The sequence below is a fragment of the Scylla paramamosain genome, chromosome 39 (genome assembly GCF_035594125.1).
Source record: "Scylla paramamosain isolate STU-SP2022 chromosome 39, ASM3559412v1, whole genome shotgun sequence".
In the NCBI taxonomy this organism is placed as follows: domain Eukaryota; kingdom Metazoa; phylum Arthropoda; class Malacostraca; order Decapoda; family Portunidae; genus Scylla; species Scylla paramamosain.
The window spans coordinates 7,525,432-7,546,440 of NC_087189.1; the positions used below are offsets into that span (position 1 = coordinate 7,525,432).

The 21,009-nt window shown below is 40.3% G+C and overlaps 1 protein-coding gene across 4 annotated transcripts in view; it reads left to right on the top strand.

Moving 5' to 3' along the window:
• LOC135092143 (uncharacterized) overlaps positions 1 to 15,267 on the top strand; it is a 63,569-nt gene extending 48,302 nt beyond the window's left edge. For 3 of the 4 annotated variants that reach the window (XM_063990399.1, XM_063990398.1, XM_063990400.1), the window contains one exon: positions 11,274 to 15,267. In XM_063990399.1, coding sequence (XP_063846469.1) covers positions 11,274 to 14,340 — 3,067 coding nt within the window. In that variant the 3' untranslated portion in view covers positions 14,341 to 15,267. Of the gene's footprint in view, positions 1 to 10,733 lie in introns of all 4 variants that reach the window. The other variant, XM_063990401.1, reaches the window with a different exon arrangement.
• The last annotated feature ends 5,742 nt before the right edge of the window (positions 15,268 to 21,009 follow it).

Below are 21,009 nucleotides of genomic sequence, written 5' to 3' on the forward strand. Positions count from 1 at the left end.
TGAATCTCCTTCTATCTTCATATGTTTCAAGCCAGCAAGAAAACATTTCTCAGTGCAATTTTCTTTAATAGTTCCAATTCTAGCTTGTACCATTACTGAGTAAGTGTCAATGATAGATAAACTAGTGAAGAAATTGTCAAAATACAAGCTCTAATATTCAGTTTCCTTTGGCATCTGTAGATGCAGGTGGTTAGAGTTAATGGAAAAATATACCCAATTGTTGTAGTGTGCCCAACGTTATCTACAGATGACAGTCATTAATTTTAACACAATTACCACTTAGTAACAAATGCTCACTAGAGTTTTTCATCCACTAAATTTTTTGATGAGACATTCAGCTATTAAGAAAGACTGAGAAATATTACTTACACATCTTTTGTTACTGTAGGAACCCATTGTAAGAAAGGAACTGAATAACAGTGAAAAATTGCAGCACTAAATGTTCATTTGAAGGCTGCCAAAATAAAAGTAAATAGAATACCATTCAGATTGGCAGGAGGAGGCAGTAGGCACCTGCCGAAATAATAATTACTCTTAGTGAGGTCTAAAGCACTGGATCACAGGGTGCTGTAAACTTATTAAACCCAGCTGTGACCTCACTGAATGTTTCCCTTTGTGTCTCACAACACAAGGGAGCAGTCACAGCCAGCCCCCTAAAGACAACTTCCTTCACTCAAAACTACAAGCACCTTATTACACACACACTATTCACTCGAAAATTAAAAATTATCATGGTGACTCTTATACCAACCTCGGAGTCTCCATCTAGGGGAGGACCACAAATGTACCCAGGTCGGACTGCTCTTCTGGTATCGACTATCATGTTGCAGAAGTTCCTCATTTTCAGTCTAAAGCTGAATGCTGCATTTATGTGCACAATGACAACCTGCTCTTGTGCCCACGCTCTTGAATCTTCTGAGTTTTCCACCATCTGGCTACAACTACAGAGTCACTCTCAAACTAAATTTATTTGTGCTGCATACCTCTCACCTAACTCCTCTGATTATAAGAAATTCTTTGACTACTTAACCTCCAAAGTGGAGCATATTCTAACTCTCTTCCCTTTTGCAGAGATCTCCATTCTTGGAGACTTCAATGTTCACCACCATCTGTAGCTTTCCTTTCCCTTCACTGACCATCCTAGTGAACTAGCCTTCAACTTTGCTATCCTCCATAACCTAGAGCAATTGTTGCAACACCCTACTCATATTCCTGACCATCTTGGAGATACGCCCAACATTCTTGACCTTTTCCTAACCTCTAATCCTTCTGCTTATGCTGTTACCCTCTCTTCTCCATTTGGCTCTTCAGATCACAATCTCATGTCTGTACCTTGTCCTATTGCTCCAATCCCTCCTCAGGATCCCCCTAAGTGGAGGTGCCTCTGGCATTTTGCCTCTGCTAGGTGAGGGGACCTGAGGAGGTATTTTGCTGATTTTCCTTGGAATGACTACTGTTTCCACAACAGAGACCCGTCTCTGTGTGCCGAGCACATAACAAAGGTGATAGTGTCTGGCATGGAGGCTCACATCCCTCACTCTTTTTCTCGAACTAAACCTTCCAAACCTTGGTTTAACACAGCCTGTTCTCATGCTATATATGATAGAGAGATGGCCGACAAAAAAGGTAGTTAAGCCTTCCATCAATGGAATTTCATGCACTTTATATTTCTGCCCAGAACCATGCCAAGTCTGTTCACCAGCCAGCCAAAAACTCCGTCATTAATAGAAAGTGTCAAAATCTTTCAAGATCTAACTACCTTTGTGACTTATGGCATCTAGCCAAAAACATCTCTAATAACTTTGCTTCTTCTTCCCCTCTTTTATTTCAACCAGATGGCACCACTTCTGTCACATCTATCTCTAAAACTTAACTCTGCTCAGACCTTTGCTAAAAACTCTACTTTGAACAATTCAGGGCTTGCTCCTCTCTCTCCTCCAACCTCTGACCACTTCATGCTACCTATTAAAATTCTTTGCGATGATGTTTTCTATGCTCTCACTGACCTAAACCCTCGGAAGACTTATGGACCTGATGGGGGTCCCTCCTATTCATTTCTGAAACTGTTTCTCCGTGCTTGCACCTTGCCAAGTCAAACTCTTTCAACTTTGTCAACATCTACCTTTCCTTCTTGCTGAAAGTTTGCCAACATTCAGCCTGTTCTTAAAAAGGGTGATCATTCTAATCCCTCAAACTACCGTCCTATTGCTTTAATTTCCTGTCTATCTAAAGTTTTTTAATCTATCCTCAACAGGAAGATTCTTAAACATGTATCACTTCACAACCTTCTATCTAATTGCCAGTATGGGTTTTGTCAGGGGTGCTCTACTGGTGATCTTCTGGATTTCCTTACTGAGTCTTAGTCATCCTCTTTTACAGATTTTGGTGAAACTTTTGCTGTTGCCTTAGACATATCAAAAGCTTTTGATAGAGTCTGGTACAAAGCTTTGATTTCCAAACTACCCTCCTATGGCTTCTATCCTTCTCTCTGTAACTTCACCTTAAGTTTCCCTTCTGACCATTCTATTGCTCCTGTGATAGATGGTCTTTGTTCTTTCCCTAAATCTGTTAACAGTGGTCTTCCTCAGGGTTCTGTCCTGTCACCCACTCTCGTCCTATTATTCATCAGTGATCTTTTAAACCAGACTTCTTGCCCTATCCACTCCTATGCTGATGATACCACCCTACACTTTTCCACATCTTTTCACGGATGTCCAACCCTTCAGGAAGTAAACAGTTCACACAGAGAAGCCACAGAATGCCTGACTTCTGATCTCTCTGAAATTTCTGATTGGGGCAGAACAAACTTAGTATTGTCCAGTGCCTCAAAAACTCAATTCCTCCATCTATCAGTTCAACACAACCTTCCAGACAACTATCCCCTCTTCTTCAATGACACTCAGCTGGCCCCTTCTTCTACACTGAACATCCTTGGTCTGTCCTTTTCTTATAATCTAAACTGGAAATTTCACATCTCGTCTCTAGCAAAAACACCTTCTATGAAGTTAGACGTTCTGAGATGTTTCCACCAGTTTTTCTCACCTTCCCAACTGCTAACTTTATACAAAGGCCTTATCCATCCATGTATGGAGTATGCTTCACATGTCTCGGGAGGGTTCCACTCATACCACTCCTTTAGACAGGGTGGAATAAAAAGCTTTTCTTTTCATCAATTCCTCTCCTCTAACTTACTGTCTTCAGCCTGTTTCTCATCACCGGAATGTTGCATCTCTTGCTATCTTCTACCACTATTTTCATGCTAACTGCTCTTCTGATCTTGTTAACTGCATGCCTTCCCTTTTCCCATGGCCTCGCTGCACGACTTTCTTCTTTCTCTCACCCTTATTCTGTCCATCCCTCTAATGCAAAAGTTAACCAGTATTCCCAATCATTCATCCCCTTCTCTGGTAAACTCTGGAACTCCCTTCCTGCTTCTGTATTTCCACCTTCCTATGATTTGAAGTCCTTCAAGAGGGAGGTTTCAAGACACTTGTCCTTCAATTTTTTACCACCACTTCAGACGCTATTTGGGACCGGCATCTTCTTCCCAGAACCATGCCAAGTCTGTTCTCCAAGTAACCAAAAACTCCTTAATTAATAGAAAGTCAAAATCTTTCAAGATCTAACTCTCCTCATGACTTCTGTTGTTGCCTTAGACATATCAAAAACTTTTGATAGAGTCTGCCACAAAGCTTTGTTTTCCAAACTACCCTCTTATGGCTTCTATCCTTCTCTCTGTAACTTCATATAATTTTTCCTTTTTGACCGTTCTGTTGCTGCTGTTATAGATGGTCAATGTTCTAAATCTATTAAGTGGTGTTCCTCAGGGTTCTGTCCTGTCACCCACTCTCTTCCTATTATTCATCAATGATCTAAACCAAACTTGTCCTATCCACTTCTACACTAATGATACCACCCTGCACAATTCCACATCTTTTCGTAAACATCCAACCCTTCAGGAAGTAAACAGTTCACGCAGAAAAGCCACAGAACACCTGACTTCTGATCTCTCTTAAATTTTTGAATGGGGCAGAGCAAACTTGGTATTGTTCACTGCCTCAAAAACTCAATTCCTCCATCTGTCAACTTGACAAAGCCTTCCAGACAACTGTCCCCTCTTCTTCAATGACTTTCAACTTTTCCCCTCTTCTACACTGAACACCCTTAGTCTGTCCTTTTCTTATAATCTAAACTGGAAACTTCACATTTCATCTCTAGCTAAAACAGCTTCTATGAAGTTAGACGTTCTGAGACACCTCTGCCAGTTTTTCTCCTTCTCCTCCAGTTGCTAACTCTGCACATGGGTCTTATCCATCCATGCTTCACATGTCTGGTGGGGGTTCCACTGATACTACTCTTTTTAGACAGGGTGGAATCAAAAGCTTTTCATTTCATCAACTCCTCTCCACTAACTGACTATATTCAGCCTGTTTTTCATCGCTGTAATGTTGCATCTCTTGCTTTCTTCTACCACTATTTCATACTAACTGTTTTTCTGATCTTGTTAACTGCATGCCTCCCCTTCTCCTGCAGCCTCACTGAACAAGACTTCCTTTTTTCTCGCATCCCTATTCTGTTCATCCTCAAATGTGCAAGAATTAACCAGTATTCTTAATCATTCATCCCTTTCTCAGATAAACTCCCTACTGCTTTCATATTTCCACCCTTCTATGACTTGAACTCCTTCAAGAATGAGGTTTCAAAACACCTATCCTTCAGTATTTAACTACAGCCTCAGATCCTATCTGGGGACTGGCATCTCAGTGGGCTTTTTTTTTTTACCCTTGACCAGTGTCCCTCCTACATAAAAAAAAAAAAAAAGATCAGAATTACAGATAATGGAGGTGTTCAACATTACAAAAAAATAAATAAATAAATAGATAAATAAATAAAAATCCATTGTAAATTTCAGTAATGTGTGAGATATATAAGCATCTGAAAACATTTCATATCAGGTGACGTTCGGTGTTCTCAGGATAATCCTTGGAAGGCTCATGGACCTGATGGGGTCCCCCATATTGTTCTCCAAAATTGTGCCTCTGTGCTTACATCTTGCTGAGTCAAACTTCTTTCAACTTTGTCAATCAATATTTTCCTTCTTATTGCAAATTTGCTTATATTCAGCATGTTCCTAAAAAAAGGTGACTGCTCTAATCTCTATTGCCTTAATTTTCTGCCTCTCTAAAGTTTTTTAATCTATCTTTAATTTGAAGATTCTTAAGGGGGGGAAGGGATTTAATGAAAATCATTATTATTGATATTAGAATTATTGATATTAAAATATTATCAGAAGTCAAGACCACTATATAAATAAGAACTGCCATGTAAAAGTTCTATCTCCCCCTTGTCTTTCCCTTCCCTCTTCTCCCTCCAAAATTATTATTTTTATTATCTCTTTATATATATATATATATATATATATATATATATATATATATATATATATATATATATATATATATATATATATATATATATATATATATATATATATATTTTTTTTTTTTTTTTTTTTTTTGTACAGTCATGTGTTTCACATGAAGAAAAAGTCATTATATGGTCTTTGGTGTAACAGTGTGTTGCATGCAGTGATGTAAAATGAAGAGAAGGGTGAAGAAAGAAAGATGGGGAGAAGGCAAAAAAGAGGGAGAGAAAGGAGAGACAGGCTGGGGATGAGAATTTGACACAACCTATTTGCAGCACTTAGTATAATATTTACCTGCGTAGTCACTCATATTCCCCATGTAATTTTCCCCTTGTTCATTCACTGAGTCTCAACCAGCATTTAGTAGAAGAGTTGCCCTTGACGATAAAGTAATCAGTATTAACCCAGCCCCCATAGTTTAATCACTAGAATTTCCAGAAGTAAATTGTTTTATTTATACCAGTTGGCAGCCTGTGAGTGGGAGGCAATGCGAGCATGGCGTGGGGTGGGGTGTGTTCCAGTTCCTCCCCCTCTTCTCTAGCATGACCCACTGCCTGAGATGCAGTTCCAAGCCACAATCTCACAGTCTAGTCATAGTTCAGCTACAACACAAGATAGACATATCATCAGAAGCCAGACGCATGGAGAAGACTTGGTGGGAGGGGGGGGTTTTACAGTTAGATGGGCTAGTTATCAGCCATACGCCCCAGCCTATATGGTTAGTATAGGAATATCCATAATAGCCTGCCTGGGAGTGTAGTTAAGTGTAAAGCATTTCATAGCAGGGATGTGACTCCTCGGCTGCATGTGTGTGTAAGTCAAGCTTTGTTACAGTGAGAGGTGAATTACCCTCCTGGCTGTTTTTTGTGGGCACTGTGTCTACGAGTATGTATGTGTTTTTTTAAATGCTACTGTTGGTCCAGTCTCCTGGAGAGTGCTTGGCCACAGGGCCATAAGAGTGTTATCGAGTAGTGAAACTTTACTCCCTCCACAGGCCCTGTCAAGGCCTGTTGCCTAGCAGGCAGAAAAGAACACTACTCAGAGAGAGATATAACACTTTGTGGATTTGTTACTGGGGGCGGTTGTCCAACAGGGTTTTATACCTTGACCTTATATGTGGTTGTCGCTTGTTGTAATAGTCTCTCCCTAGAACGTGGCTGGTGATTCTTTCCCAGCTCTTGGAGTTAGTAGGTGGGGAACCATTTCCTTGTCTGTTGGTGGGGAGAAACAGTCTGGTGACCTCATTGGTGTGATATGATGTTATGGCTGGTGGTGAAAGGATTTGCGCAAGAGTAAAAAACAGGACCTTGTAGCTCATCTTAAGCCCTGTATCCAGTCACATAGGGGGTGACTTAGGGGAAGTTAGTCCAGTCAAGGCAGTTGTGGGAAGAGCTGGGATTTGTGGTCATAGCATTTTTTTTTTATATCTGGTTTTATTTGTTCAAAATTATTTTTCTTTGATGTGCCAAAATTTTTGAAAAATGCAGAAAAATATTTTTATAAAATTTCATGCCATTAATTTCTTTTTAAATATCACAGTATGTGATATTTAAGCTGAGTTTTTGTTTCATTGAAATTCATGCATAAATGGCTAAGGAGATAGATTTCAAAGGTGAAGAAATCATGTTTTGAGATGTTTAAATTTTAAGTTGTGAATACTTTTCAAGACTGCTTTCCTGGTGTATAAAGTCAGTTTCTGTATATCATTGGATGCATTTTCTATCCTTTTTTTCATATCAGATAAGTATTTACAGTTTATACTTATCTCTCCAGCAGGTCTTTAATGGATAAGGATTAAAAACACCTTTTATCTTCTTTTGTGCTTCTTCAGACACATTGATGATCACAGATCCTGGCTTTGCTGAATATTCAGAGGAGATGATCCTGCTTTTTTTTTTTTTTTATGTAAAGTGACCACCAGCCATGGGCAAAAAAAGTTATGAGCAAAAAAAAAAAAAAGCCCACTTATTGCCAGTTCCCATAAGATGTCAGGTAGAATGGTAAAAAGAAAAAAAAAAAAAAGAGGATAAGTGTCTTGAAACCTCCCTCTTGAAAGAGTGCAAGTCATAGGAAGGAGGAAATATAAAAGCAGGCAGGAAGTTCCAGAGTTTACCAGAGAAAGGAATGAATGACTGAGAATACTGGTTAACTCTTGCATTAGAGAGGTGGACTGAGCAGGGATGAGAGAAAGAAGAAAGTCTTGTGCAGTGAAGCTGCAAGAGGAGGGGAAGCATGCAGTTAGGAAGATCAGAAGAGCAGTTAGCATGAAAATAGTGATAGAAGACAGCAAAAGATGCAATATTGTCATGCTGAGAAAGAGGCTGAAGATGGTCAGTTAGAGGAGAGGAATTGAAAAGACAAAAAGCTTTTGATTCCACCGTCTAAAATAATGGTATGAGTGGAACTCCTCCACGATTATGAAGTATACTCCATACATGGGCGGATAAGACTTCTGTACAGAGTTAGCTGCTGGGGGAGGTGAGAAAAATTGGCGGAGATGACTCAGAATGCCAAACTTTATAGAAGCTGTTTTAGCTAGAGGTGAGATGTGAAGTTTCCAGCTAAGGTAATAAGTAAAGGACAGACCAAGGATGTTCAGTGTAAAAGAGGACAGTTGAGTGTCATTGAAGAAGAGGGGATATTTATCTGAAAGGTCATGTTGAGTTGATAGATGGAAGAATTGAGTTTTTGAGGCATTGAACAAAGCTAAATTTGCTCTGCCCCAATCAGAAATTTTAGTAAGATCAAAAGTCAGGCATTCTGTGGGTTCCCTGCATGAACTGTTTACTTTCTGAAGGGTTGGAAGTCTATGAAAAGATGTGGAAAGATGCAGGGTGGTATCATCAGCAGAGGAGTGGATTGAACAAAAATGGCAAGACTGCATTGGTCCTTTTGGGGGTTGGTTGTGGTGGCCATCACGAATGAGAGGTTTCCATTGTTTTCAATACCCAAACATTGTTATCCTTTTGTTTAGTGCTATGGCCTTAAAAAAAAAAAAAAACAATTGGAAAACTCAAAAGGATAATGTACATCCAGAATATTTTATAAATTAATGACTTCCAAAGAAAACAACTTACAAATGGCTGTCTGGAACTTAACTTGTTCAAAAGTCATGTAGCATTTGTGTAGACTCTGCTGCAATTTTGATAATACATGATGCCTGTATTTAGATTCTGCACAAAGTTGAATATACATGTCTATATATATAGACTCGCCAAAGACTCATGTAGTTCCTTCCATTTGAACAAACCTGAGATGCCAAATAACAAACTGTGTGAATAATTTCAATAATAGAAATCAAGAATATGAATATAATGTATATATATACTCTACTACATCCTAGTGTAATCACATGAAAGCAAAGGTTTATGAATAGACACATTAACATTTAGTCCTACTTTCAAAATGTCTATATATAGATCTTTCAGTAGGAACTGGTTGATCAGATGTCCTGTATTATATGGGATCGTCCCATATTTAAAGCATTTGCCCCATTTTTCATATTGACCTCCCCAGGATGCCTTTTGTCTTATATTTTAAAGATTTAAAAAACTTTTCATGAAATTTGGAGAAAATTTTACATTTTACAGCTATATTAATTCAAAGACAATAATATCTGAGTGAAATTTGATATGAGAGGACCAGCCAGATCTAACTAGCAACTCTGCTGGTTGCATGGCACTAGGGGTCCATGAATGAGTCAGACAGTGAGTCAGTCATGATCGCATGGACAAACTTGATTTGTGAAAACATTGTCAGCATGTCTTCAGATCAAATGGGAATGTACTTTTAGAGCTTGTGATGTGCACTTCACATGCCCAGTACATTGTCCATAGACCTCTCTATTTTAGATGTCCTGTATTTCATTTTTCAAAATCTGGCCACCTTGGGTAGGAATAGGTTAAGTCCTGAATGCTGAATGCTGAATGTAGCTAATGTAGGTTCTCCTTTCACTTGATTATTTTATCATTTTATATCTACCTCTTGTTCAGTTTGTAGGTCTACTGTCCCTTTAAAAAATCTTGAAACAAGACATCCAGCTTTTTAAATATTCTGTATTTCGGAATGCTAGATTTTTAGTGTTGTTTTTGATAAAAAGATAATTAACAGAAAAAAACAGCAAACACTCACAATTAAGTAAACAGAATAAAACGGGAATTAGAAATGCATGGAGTACACTGTTGTCTTCACCATCACAACTCTTCTGCAGTCTTATACCTGGTAGCCTGCATCAGCTACTCAGTTCTGTTATATTGCAGCAATTCTTCATGAAACCATGTAAATTTCACTGGGTTCATTGGAGCAACAGGAGTTATGTCATCAGGTTTTACACAGCCTTTCTATTGCTTTGTTTACAAACTGATTGACAATCATTTGTAGCAGGAAGTCACTGCTGTCCACCACATGAGCTACCTGTTTAGATAGTAAAATGTGTCTTGGAAGTATCATATGTATCCATTATTACAGAAAGACAAATTTACTCTTAAAAAAACTAATAAGATTTTAACACATACAACCCCACTGCTGCATTTGTCCACCAAAGGCCCATTGACAACTACATTCAACAACTACTTCCTCCTTTACTTATGCTGCTTTTATGGTAGCGAAATGATTTCAAACTGGACACATTGTAGCTGTCTCTGTATTTGAGAGAGAGAGAGAGAGAGAGAGAGAGAGAGAGAGAGAGAGAGAGAGAGAGAGAGAGAGAGAGAGAGAGAGAGAGAGAGAGAGAGAGAGTGTTGTTTGACTCATGCCACTCCCAGCCACAGCCATGGTGAACTCGACACACAGGGTGGTGGGAAGGTAAAACTTTGCCATGCCCAAACCATTCACTCAATGAACTTCAGGTCTATTGCATGTTCAAGAGAAAAGATTAATGAGTCTATTGCTGTAAAGTTCTACCTAATGGGTGCATATAAAGCTGCACAATTAGGATGTTAAAAAAAAAATAACAATTTGGGGCAAAAATGAGAAATAGCAACTCTGCCCATGTGCCACAATGACAGAATCCTGGTCAGTTGTCAAGAATGTTTATGCCGTGTGTGACTGCCACTGCACCACTTTGAATATGCTTCTTGACTCTGATCATGAGTTTAGCGAGTCTTACTGGTCCTCTGGGGAGAAGTGTGAACCAGCTCAGGAAGAACTGGTCAAGACTGAAACTCCTATCATGCCCATGGTGACAAAGGCAGCCACACACAGTGATACCAGCAGCTTGGTGGAATTACTGTAGTCATACTGTCCTACATAGGGTATAAATTTACAGACAGAAATCGTATATATTTAGTTATTCTTATAAATCTTACAGGGTTGTGCATGTACGTAGTCAGAAACACTCACACTGCTTACTAAAGCAAGAATAATACAGCGTCAGAGTGGCATGCAAGATGAGGGAGGTTGGTGGCCACGCTGAAGGACACACTGTAGCACACTCCATAACCATCCACCGCAGAGGCAAAAATAAGCCGAGATGAGTGTTATTATGCCGTTTCCCCTTAATTTTAGATAATTTCCATTTGATTTATGCAATAAAAATAATTGATTGGGGCTTGGGATAGAGATGAAAAAAAGCTCCAAATAGTGCGGGGCTGTACGGGTTAATCAACTCTGAGTTAAGAGATGACATGTTTGGTGGTCTAAGCTGGTGGTTATTGTGGAGGGTACCAGCAGCAGTGCAGTATCACTTTGGCCCAAAGTAGTTTGCAATGACATTTCAAATGCATTTATTCTAAATTCAAAGATTTACAGTGAAACATTAGTTTCTGGTCATTACTATGATTGTTTCATACCAAACACTAGTTTCAGCTTCCGGTGAAAGATTTTAGACCTTTACTCTCACTCCCTACAGATTGGCTGGCCACATGCAATCAGCAAAGCAGGAGAATACAAGCAAAAAAAGAGTGAAGGAAGCCTTGGGAACCCTATGGTCCATCCATGAGAAGGAATGTGAGATGTACCGTTCCAACCCCAGCATCCACCCAGACATTGGTGTAGAATATCGTCTTTTTTGTGACAAGAAGACCCAGAGCATCCTAGCCCTGGGAGGAGACCCAACATTGTACAACATGGCACATGACTGGCATTCATTCTGGAAGAAACGCATAGAAGAGATCTTTATTGAGTCATGGAGATTAAAGAGGAAGCAATGTCTTGCATTGTTGGATGCCAACCAGAAGCCACCTTCCCCTCAGCCATCCTCCAGGACCCATCACTCTTACTCCATCTCCTCCTCCTCTTCCTGTTCCTCTTCCTTTTCCTCCTTCTCTACCTCTTCTTCTTCATCTTTCTTTTCTTCTAGTTCTAGCTCAAGCTCAGGTGTTCAGCAGAGGAAAACATCAAAGAAGACATGGAAAAACAGATTTTCACAGGGTAGTAAGAGGATGAGAAAGAAGCATGAGACAAAAACACTATTCACTGAAACCAATCCAAGAGGCAAAAAAGTAAGAACTTCAAGTGTGAGTCACAGATATGAGGAGAGGCACCCATCAGACTATTCAGGAAGCACTTTGCCTGGGAGTGAAAGCTCTGAGGAGGATTGGGAAGTGAAGGACTGTCTTATAAGAAAAGTGGCAGACATATCGAGAGAAACAAAGAAAAAGAAACAGGTAAAGAAACTCGTTGACAGACTGCCCTACAGTTCTCCATGTGTGATACAACCTAGGAACAAAGGACAAAACCAGAACATAGGAAAGAGTTGCAAAAAAACAAATAGGAACCCACCTAGCCCTCCACAAATATCAAGAATGGACCAGCAAGAGTTGTATGACAAAAACAAACAGTGGCTTATTGAGAGACTCCTCAACAGTTTTCCATGCCAGACCACAGAGAAAAGTTGCAAAAAAATTAATAGAAACCCACTGAACCCTCCACAAATATCAGGAATGAACCAGCAAAGGTTGGATGATAAGCACAAAGAAAGGGTCACTGAGACATTGTCTAATAGTTCTCCATGTGCAGTACAACTTAGCAGGGAAGGACTGAGCCAAAGCACTAAAAAGAGTTGCAAGAAAATAAATAGGGAACCACCTAGCCCACCACACATATCAAGAATGAGCCAACAAGAGTTGTATGACAAACACAAGCAGTGGTGTCTTCCCAGTCCACCAAACCAGTCAACCATTCATGGTGAGTCTCAGCAGTATACTTTTAAGCACAACATCATAGACCATATTTCCATAGACAAACAATCTCCCACTTCTACCATCACAACAGAAGAGGCTAAGTTGGAGCAGCCAGGACAGCAAAGAGTGAAATCTCACATTTCAGTACTGGATCATTGGCTCCATCTGTCCAGCCAAGAATGTATCACTGTGAGTAGTGGGAGGCCAGAGATAGCAATAAGTGAAGCCCAAGAAAAGCAGGATTCACATAAACACTCGGACCCAAATATGGTAAAAGAGAACAGGAAGAAAACTTTCACTGACCTGCCAAATTGGTACAATGAGTCCTCAGGATGTCAGAAAAAAAATGCCTTATTTACCAGTAGCCAGGGGGACCCATCATACCGGAGTACTCTTAAATTGAACACCATGCTGCCAATAAGCCAAATGACCAATAATGCTGCTTCCAGCCAAGCCAAGGAATTCTACATTCACTACAATGGGAATTACACAGAGAGTGAACCAGGGGAAAGCCATACTACCCTTACTGAGGACCAGAACAGCTCTGAGACCATTACACATATCTTCAAGAACTTTCCAGCAAACACACACACTAAACCCAGCACTGTTGAGAGCACTACACAAGATCATGAGGATAAGATGTCCTCCACTACAGCCTCAAATGAAAGCATCAAAATAGATGTGATAGATGTACTGAAGGTCTTATTACTCCTTGAAGATCAGATAGGTGCTATTTGTGCCCCACTTAAGCAAATTCTTGTGGTAGCAAAGGATCTTCAGTCAAGTGGCACAAACCCATTGATCATCTTGAATGACAAAGATAATAAAATGCTACTACAAATAATACAGGAAAAGCTGCAGAGTCTTCTGAGGGAAAGTAAACTAAGTATTATCAAGAAGGTCATTATGGAGGAAGCAAAGCAGCAGCTAGCAATGTTGTTAGAGCATCAAGAGCCACATAAGCTTTTTAGTGGCCTTAATGTAACACAGTTGGCATCCCATTGCCTCAACATGGATGTCATTGCCACCCTGACCTACATCTGTGAAGTGCTCCAGACTCAGGGTCGCACACATGTACCACAGGAACAGCTGGTAAATCTGTACAAGTCTGTTGAGGCAGAAAAGCTCACCTTAAGAGGAAGCTGCTGCAACAACAGGACAAGCACTGCCACTAACTGGACAGAGTCCTCGTGCCTGCAACTTTTAGGAGATAGTATGAATCCTGATTCATCTGTATTGAAAGTTGCTTTTGTAGGGCATGAAGAAATACCAACACACTTTGCATTAGATGGCTGTGAAGTAAAGATTTATAGAGCACCAGGAGGTACAGCTAGAAATTTTTTAAGTGATCCAAGAATGAACAAGATTCTTCAGTGGACTCATGATTTAACTATTTTATTTTTAGGCAGTAATGATATCCATCAAGGCTGTGAAGCAGTCTTTATTGCAGACAAGATTACACAAGTAGCAGATTTGATCACACAGACTTGTAACTCAAAAATAGCCATCACACTAATTGAACCTTGGAAAAATCATAATAGTAAATGGGTCTCAGAGGAGTTCTACTATATGGTTTCCAAAGCTATAAATGAAAAATTGGAAACAAATATGAAAGAACAGTTTTTCATAAATCTGTCAACAAAACTGTACAGTGCTGACATGCAAAAATATGGAAAACATTGGAATGATGAATGGAGAACTTTTAAGGAGCATGAATTTCAGGACATTATTCTTAAATTCAAACAATTACATGAGGTAATTCGGTCTGTAATTGGATCTGGAGAAAAATCATGAGGTTTTATTGAAGTTGACAAAGGACTTGATTAGTTTCCACACCTAGAAACAAAGTTCAGTGGTTTGTGTATCTTGATAAGTTATATTGACACAAGCCAATGCTTGTGTAGTGAAGCATGGTGTGTACAATATCCCAGAATCAATCCTCCAGCAAGAGAAAGAGATATTGAGATACTCTCTGGAGTCCATAGGAAGCAATGGTGATGATGAAAACATAAAAAAAATTAACTACTCAGGGATCTTCCCATCTAGCCAGAATTCCACCATCTGGAATTGCTTTTTGAAGTGCACTAACACCTGTTGCATCCAAAGGATTGTGCCAGCATCTCCAGTACCCTCTTCTTTAATAACTGCTTTGGCACCAACAGGGAAGCATCATCCACAGAGTTTTCCTGGTGCCTTCAGCCTAAATGATGAGTACAAATCAGGAGTGATCCATGAGAATAAAAAGGTTTTCTAGATACACTGACTGGTGGATGGAATGGACAAAAATTAGGAAGATTTTGTCATGTAGTCTTTCATAGTTTAAGGTGATCATTATATATTAAATTAATGCAATTACAGTGGACAAGGAGGGATTAGAACAGGTTAGGGATGGGCACCTGTACACTCAGAAAGGAAAGTTGGGAAGATGTTATTCCCAGAGAAATTAAGTACAAGTTATAATTTTAGTTTACTAACTTTTGTGTGAAGTTCATATACATGCATGCAATACTCATGTTGAGTAAGAAAAAAAAAAGTATTATTTTATGTATGTTGATGAAATAGAGAAAATGTCTTGGAATTATACATGAAAGTGAAAAGATAATATTCTTATACAAATCTGTAAAACCAATAAAGATTATATTAAATCTGAAGAAAATTTAGGCATTTCCATGCTGTTTTATAAAGGACATGTGATCTTAAGTAATTACAAATGTAATTTTTCCACATGTATTATTTCTTTGATATACATTTCCTTGTAGGTTCATGATATATGACATTGTGGTGAGTGAAGATTTCATGAAGTCATAACATAATTATGAGCCATCTTTGCTTCAAAGCCTTCCCAGATAAATGATTTGGCAGAACCAATCAGTCATGTAATATAGATTCATCAATGGATCTCTGACATACTGTGGCTTTAAAACACTTTTGCAAAAAACTTAAAGTCCACTAATATTAAATGTAAACTTGATTGTTAAATGAAATGCAAAATAACAGGTACTAACAACCTCCTACTTCGAAACACTGATAAATTTGATACAAAGCATCAAATCTGCAAGAAAGTGGAATGACCAGGGTTCAGATCTGCACGAAGATACTCAGGGTACACACAAACCTATACTGACTGGTCCTTGACAATTGCCATGATTCAAGTGGATTGAGCTCAGTCTAGCTACTACACTTAAGACCCCATTCATACAAGCATATCCATTCACATTTTTTTTTTTCCACTCATTTTAAATGAGCATCTAACACATTTCAATGTAACATTTACCCAAAATGGAAGACTTACTGAAGAAAAATGTGATTAAAGTAATGAAAAGAAAGAAAACTATCATCAGTGATGAACTCATCCTATAAACAGCAGAAGACTTGTAGGATTAATTTACTACATGGAGATCTAAAGCTGATTATATCAAGTTCCTCAGGAGCTTGTGGTAGGAGTCTAATATGAATTTCAAGTATAAAGCACAACCATCAGGCCAGTTCTGAACCACTTCGCTCCTGATGCTTAAAAAACACGCATTGCTCATATATGACAGGCCCGCGAGTGGTAACTTATCAAATTTCTAATATAAATCTCTCTCTCTCTGAATCAACCCTTCAGTTGCCATAGAAATATGAAGCACACCCACATTTACAATTTGGGTTGGTTGGAAGGTAGTAGAGGAGGAAGTTGGCATCTGCCGAAATGATAATTACTCTCAATTAGGTCTAAAGAACTGGATCAGAGGGTGCTGTGAACTTATAATTAAACCCATCTGTGACCTCACTGAACATTTCCCTTTGTGTCTCACAACACAAGGGGGTAGTCACAGCCTGCCCTCTAAAGACAACTCTCTCCCTTCACACAAAACTATAAGCACCTAATTACACACAACCTTCACTGAAAATTCAAAATTTTACTCCGTCAAATCACCATCTGCTGAGGTGAGCTTCCCCATGAGATACACTGCACCACGCCACACCTTCAGTTGCTGGAACACATCTACGTTAATCAGACGTCCCACACTGCAGCTCTGTGTTCCCTATACTCAGCTAAGGCCACGTCACCTGTGATGCAGGTACACTACTCAGGTTGGCTCTGTAGTATGGGTTGGGCCTACCATACAGCTATGGTATGGGTTGGCCCTACCACTTAGCTATTTTTGCCAAAATTTATGGGGCAACACAAGCTTTTGGCTTGTGTGCAGGTCGGCAGATATGTCTTACTCCAGGGACCACACTGCCCTTCCACCTGAAGCTTCGTGCCATGGCACCAGCAGGAGGAGCACCAGCAGGTCTTCATGGGAAGGAGTGAGGAGGTGTTATACCCATGGTGGAAACAGCAGCTCTAGCACTTCACCAACACAGCAAGGGAGCTGGCATACAAGTTGCCAGCGATGCCATACACCGACCTATGTAAACAAACCAATTCGATCCCACGCCCAACCCCAGGCTTCCTCCAATCAGGCTATAGTTTCTGAGCCTTCCTGGCATATAGTGTTGGACGAGCTGGTGGTGTTGAAAGGTGAGGTAGCAAAACTAAGTGTCAACACACAACCTTCCTCCCAACCTGAGGTGAATTTTTGGGCAAGTACTTTTGGGGTCACAACACAGCTTCACCAGCTACCTTTTCTGGATTCATTGACTCCAGTGGTGAGGACAGTGAAATTAGGGAGGTAACCACAAGGGGAAGTGTATTTCTACAGTGCTAAGGCTTTGGGGTCAACTGACAGTGTTTCAGAAGACATTGACCAACAGATTGCTGAAATTTTTTTTTTTTTTTTTTTTTTTTTTAATGTAAGGACACTGGCCAAGGGTAACAAAAATCCAATAAAAAAAAATGCCCACTGAAATGCCAGCCCCATAAAAGGATCAAAGCAGTAGTCAAAAGTTGATGAATAACTGTCTTTAAACCTCCCTCTTGAAGGAATTCAAGTCATAAGAAGATGGAAATACAGAAGCAGGCAGTGAGTTCCAGAGTTTACCAGAGAAAGGGATGAATGATTGAGAATACTGGTTAACTCTTGTGTTAGAGAGGTGGACAGAATAGGGGTGAGAGAAAGAAGAAAGTCTTGTGCAGCGAGGCTGCAGGAGAAGGGGAGGCATGCAGTTAGCAAGATCAGAAGAGCAGTTAGCATGAAAATAGCGGTAGAAGACAGCTAGAGATGCAGCATTGCGGTGGTGAGAGAGAGGCTGGAGACAGTCAGTTAGAGGAGAGGAGTTGATGAGATGAAAAGCTTTTGATTCCACCCTGTCTAGAAGAGCAGTATGAGTGGAACTCCCCCAGACATGTGAAGCATACTCCATACATGGACGGATAAGGCCCTTGTACAGAGTTAGCAGCTGGGGGGGGTGAGAAAAACTGGCGGAGACGTCTCAGAATGCCAAACTTCGTAGAAGCTGTTTTAGCTAGAGATGAGATGTGAAGTTTCCAGTTCAGATTATAAGTAAAAGACAGACCGAGGATGTTCAGTGTAGAAGAGAGGGACAGTTGAGTGTCACTGAAGAAGAGGGAATAGTTGTCTGAAAGGTTGTGTCGAGTTGATAGATGGAGGAATTGAGTTTTTGAGGCATTGAACAATACCGAGTTTGCTCGGCCCCAATCAGAAATTTTAGAAATATCATAAGTCAAGCGTTCTGTGGCTTCCCTGTGTGATATGTTTACCTCCTGAAGGGTAGGACATCTATGAAAAGACATGGAAAAGTGCAGGGTGGTATCATCAGCATAGGAGTGGATAGGACAAGAAGTTTGGTTTAGAAGATCATTAATGAATAATAAGAAGAGAGTGGGTGACAGGACAGAACCCTGAGGAACACCACTGTTAATAGATTTAGGAGAAGAACAGTGACCATCTACCACAGCAGCAATAGAACGGTCAGAATGGAAACTTGAGATGAAGTTACAGAGAGAAGGATAGAAGCCGTAGGAGGGTAGTTTGGAAATCAAAGCTTTGTGCCAGACTCTATCAAAAGCTTTTGATATGTCCAAGGCAACAGCAAAAGTTTCACCAAAATCTCTAAAAGAGGATGACCAAGACTCAGTAAGGATTGCCTGAAGATCACCAGTAGAGCGGCCTTGACGGAACCTGTACTGGCGATCAGATAGAATGTTGTGAAGTGATAGATGTTTAAGAATCTTCCTGTTGAGGATAGATTCAGAAACTTTTAATAGGCAGGAAATGAAAGCAATAGGATGGTAGTTTGAGGGATTAGAGCGGTCACCCTTTTTAGAAACAGGTTGAATGTAGGCAAACTTCCAGCAAGAAGGAAAGGTAGATGTTGACAGACAGAGCTGAAAGAGTTTGACTAGGCAAGGTGCAAGCACGGAGGCACAGTTTCGGAGAAGAATAGGAGGGACCCCATCAGGTCCATAAGCCTTTCGAGGGTTTAGGCCAGCAAGGGCATGGAAAACATCATTGCGAAGAATTTTAATAGGTGGCATGAAGTAGTCAGAGGGTGGAGGAGAGGGAGGAACAAGGTAGAGTTTTTAGCAAAGGTTTGAGCAAAGAGTTTAGCTTTAGAAATAAATGTGATAGCAGTGGTGCCATCTGGTTGAAACAAAGGAGGGAAAAAAGAAGCAAAGTTATTGGAGATATTTTTGGCTAGATGCCGGAAGTCATGAGGGAAGTTAGATCTTGAAAGGTTTTGACACTTTCTGTTAATGAATGAGTTTTTGGCTAGTTGGAGAACAGACTTGGCATGGTTCCAGGCAGAAATATAAAGTGCATGAGATTCTGTTGATGGAAGGTTTAAGTACCTTTTGTGGGCCACCTCTCTATCATGTATAGCATGAGAACAAGCTGTGTTAAACCAAGGTTTAGAAGGTTTAGGTGGAGAAAAAGAGTGAGGAATGTATGCCTCCATGCCAGACACTATCACCTCTATTATGCGCTCAGCACACAAAGACGGGTCTCTGACACAGAAGCAGTAATCATTCCAAGAAAAATCAGCAAAATACCTCCTCAGGTCCCCCCAACTAGCAGAGGCAAAATGCCAGAGGCACCTTCGCTTAGGGGAATCCTGAGGAGGGACTGGAGTGATAGGACAAGATGCAGATATGAGATTGTGATCGGAGGAGTCCAACGGAGAAGAAAGGGTGACAGCATAAGCAGAAGGATTAGAGATCAGGAAAAGGTCAAGAATGTTGGGCGTATCTCCAAGATGGTCAGGAATACGAGTAGGGTGTTGCACCAATTGCTCTAGGTCGTGGAGGATAGCAAAGTTGAAGGCTAATTCACCAGGATGGTCAGTGAAGGGAGAGGAAAGCTACAGCTGGTGGTGAACATTGAAGTCTCCAAGAATGGAGATCTCTGCAAAAGGGACAAGTCAGAATGTGCTCCACATTGGAAGTTAAGCAGTCAAAGAATTTCTTATAGTCAAAGGAGTTAGGTGAGAGGTATACAGCACAGATAAATTTAGTTTGAGAGTGACTCTGTAGTCGTAGCCAGATGGTAGAAAACTCGGAAGATTCAAGAGTGTGGGCGTGAGAGCAGGTTAAGTCATTGCGCACATAAATGCAGCATCCAGCTCTGGATCGAAAATGAGGATAGAGAAAGTAGGAGGGAACAGAAAAGGGGCTACTGCCAGTTGCCTCAGACACCTGAGTTTCAGTGAGGAAAAGAAGATGAGGTTTAGAAGAGGAGAGGTGGTGTTTTTTTTTTTATCTTATTTTTTTTTAAAGATTGAAAATTAGATCTTAGACTGTGAATTTTGCAGAAGATAATGAAGAAAAAGTTGAGGGGGGTGTCAAGACATTTAGGGTTGTCAACAGAAAGGCAGAAAGACAGAAAGATTAACTTCCTGTTTGACAAAGGTATGCTGGATGAGGACTACAAGGCCATCTCTGAGGATGTGGTCACCAGATGATCCAACAATTGTCCCACACTTGCTCCTGTGGAGTGCAACCCACAGATCTTGGGAGCCTTAAAAACAGACACAAAGAAGGCAAACTTCTGCCTCAAAGAAGTAAGTGCCGACATTCTTAAAGCAGGTACCATTATAACTAAGTTACTCAGCTCTTGATAAAGTTGTACGGGATGATGGTCACCCTGTGGTTGCGCAGGAAGTAGGTATGATTAATGGTACCTTGGCACTGCTTGGTCATGCCAACCACAGGACTAACTTGGTGAGGTGTTTCATTATGAGGCATGAAATCAACCCAAAATATTTACATCTGTGTTCTGATATAGTGCAGGTGTCACGATTTCTGTTTGGCGATGACGTCTCTCAGTGTGCCAAGCAAACTGAGGACACAGAAAAACTGAAAAACAAGTTCTCAGCCAAGAAAACCCCAACACATGGAAATTCATCAGTGGCAGGTCAAGAGGCTTCTGAGGGAAAACTACACACAGGAACTACTTATTAAGGTTCCAGCCTTATGGACTGCAGAGGTTGGGCTTCAGGGGTGACCAGCGGCAACACTTGGCATGGCAGGACACAGACTCAAAAAATGCCAAGGGCCAGCAATAACTAAGTTTA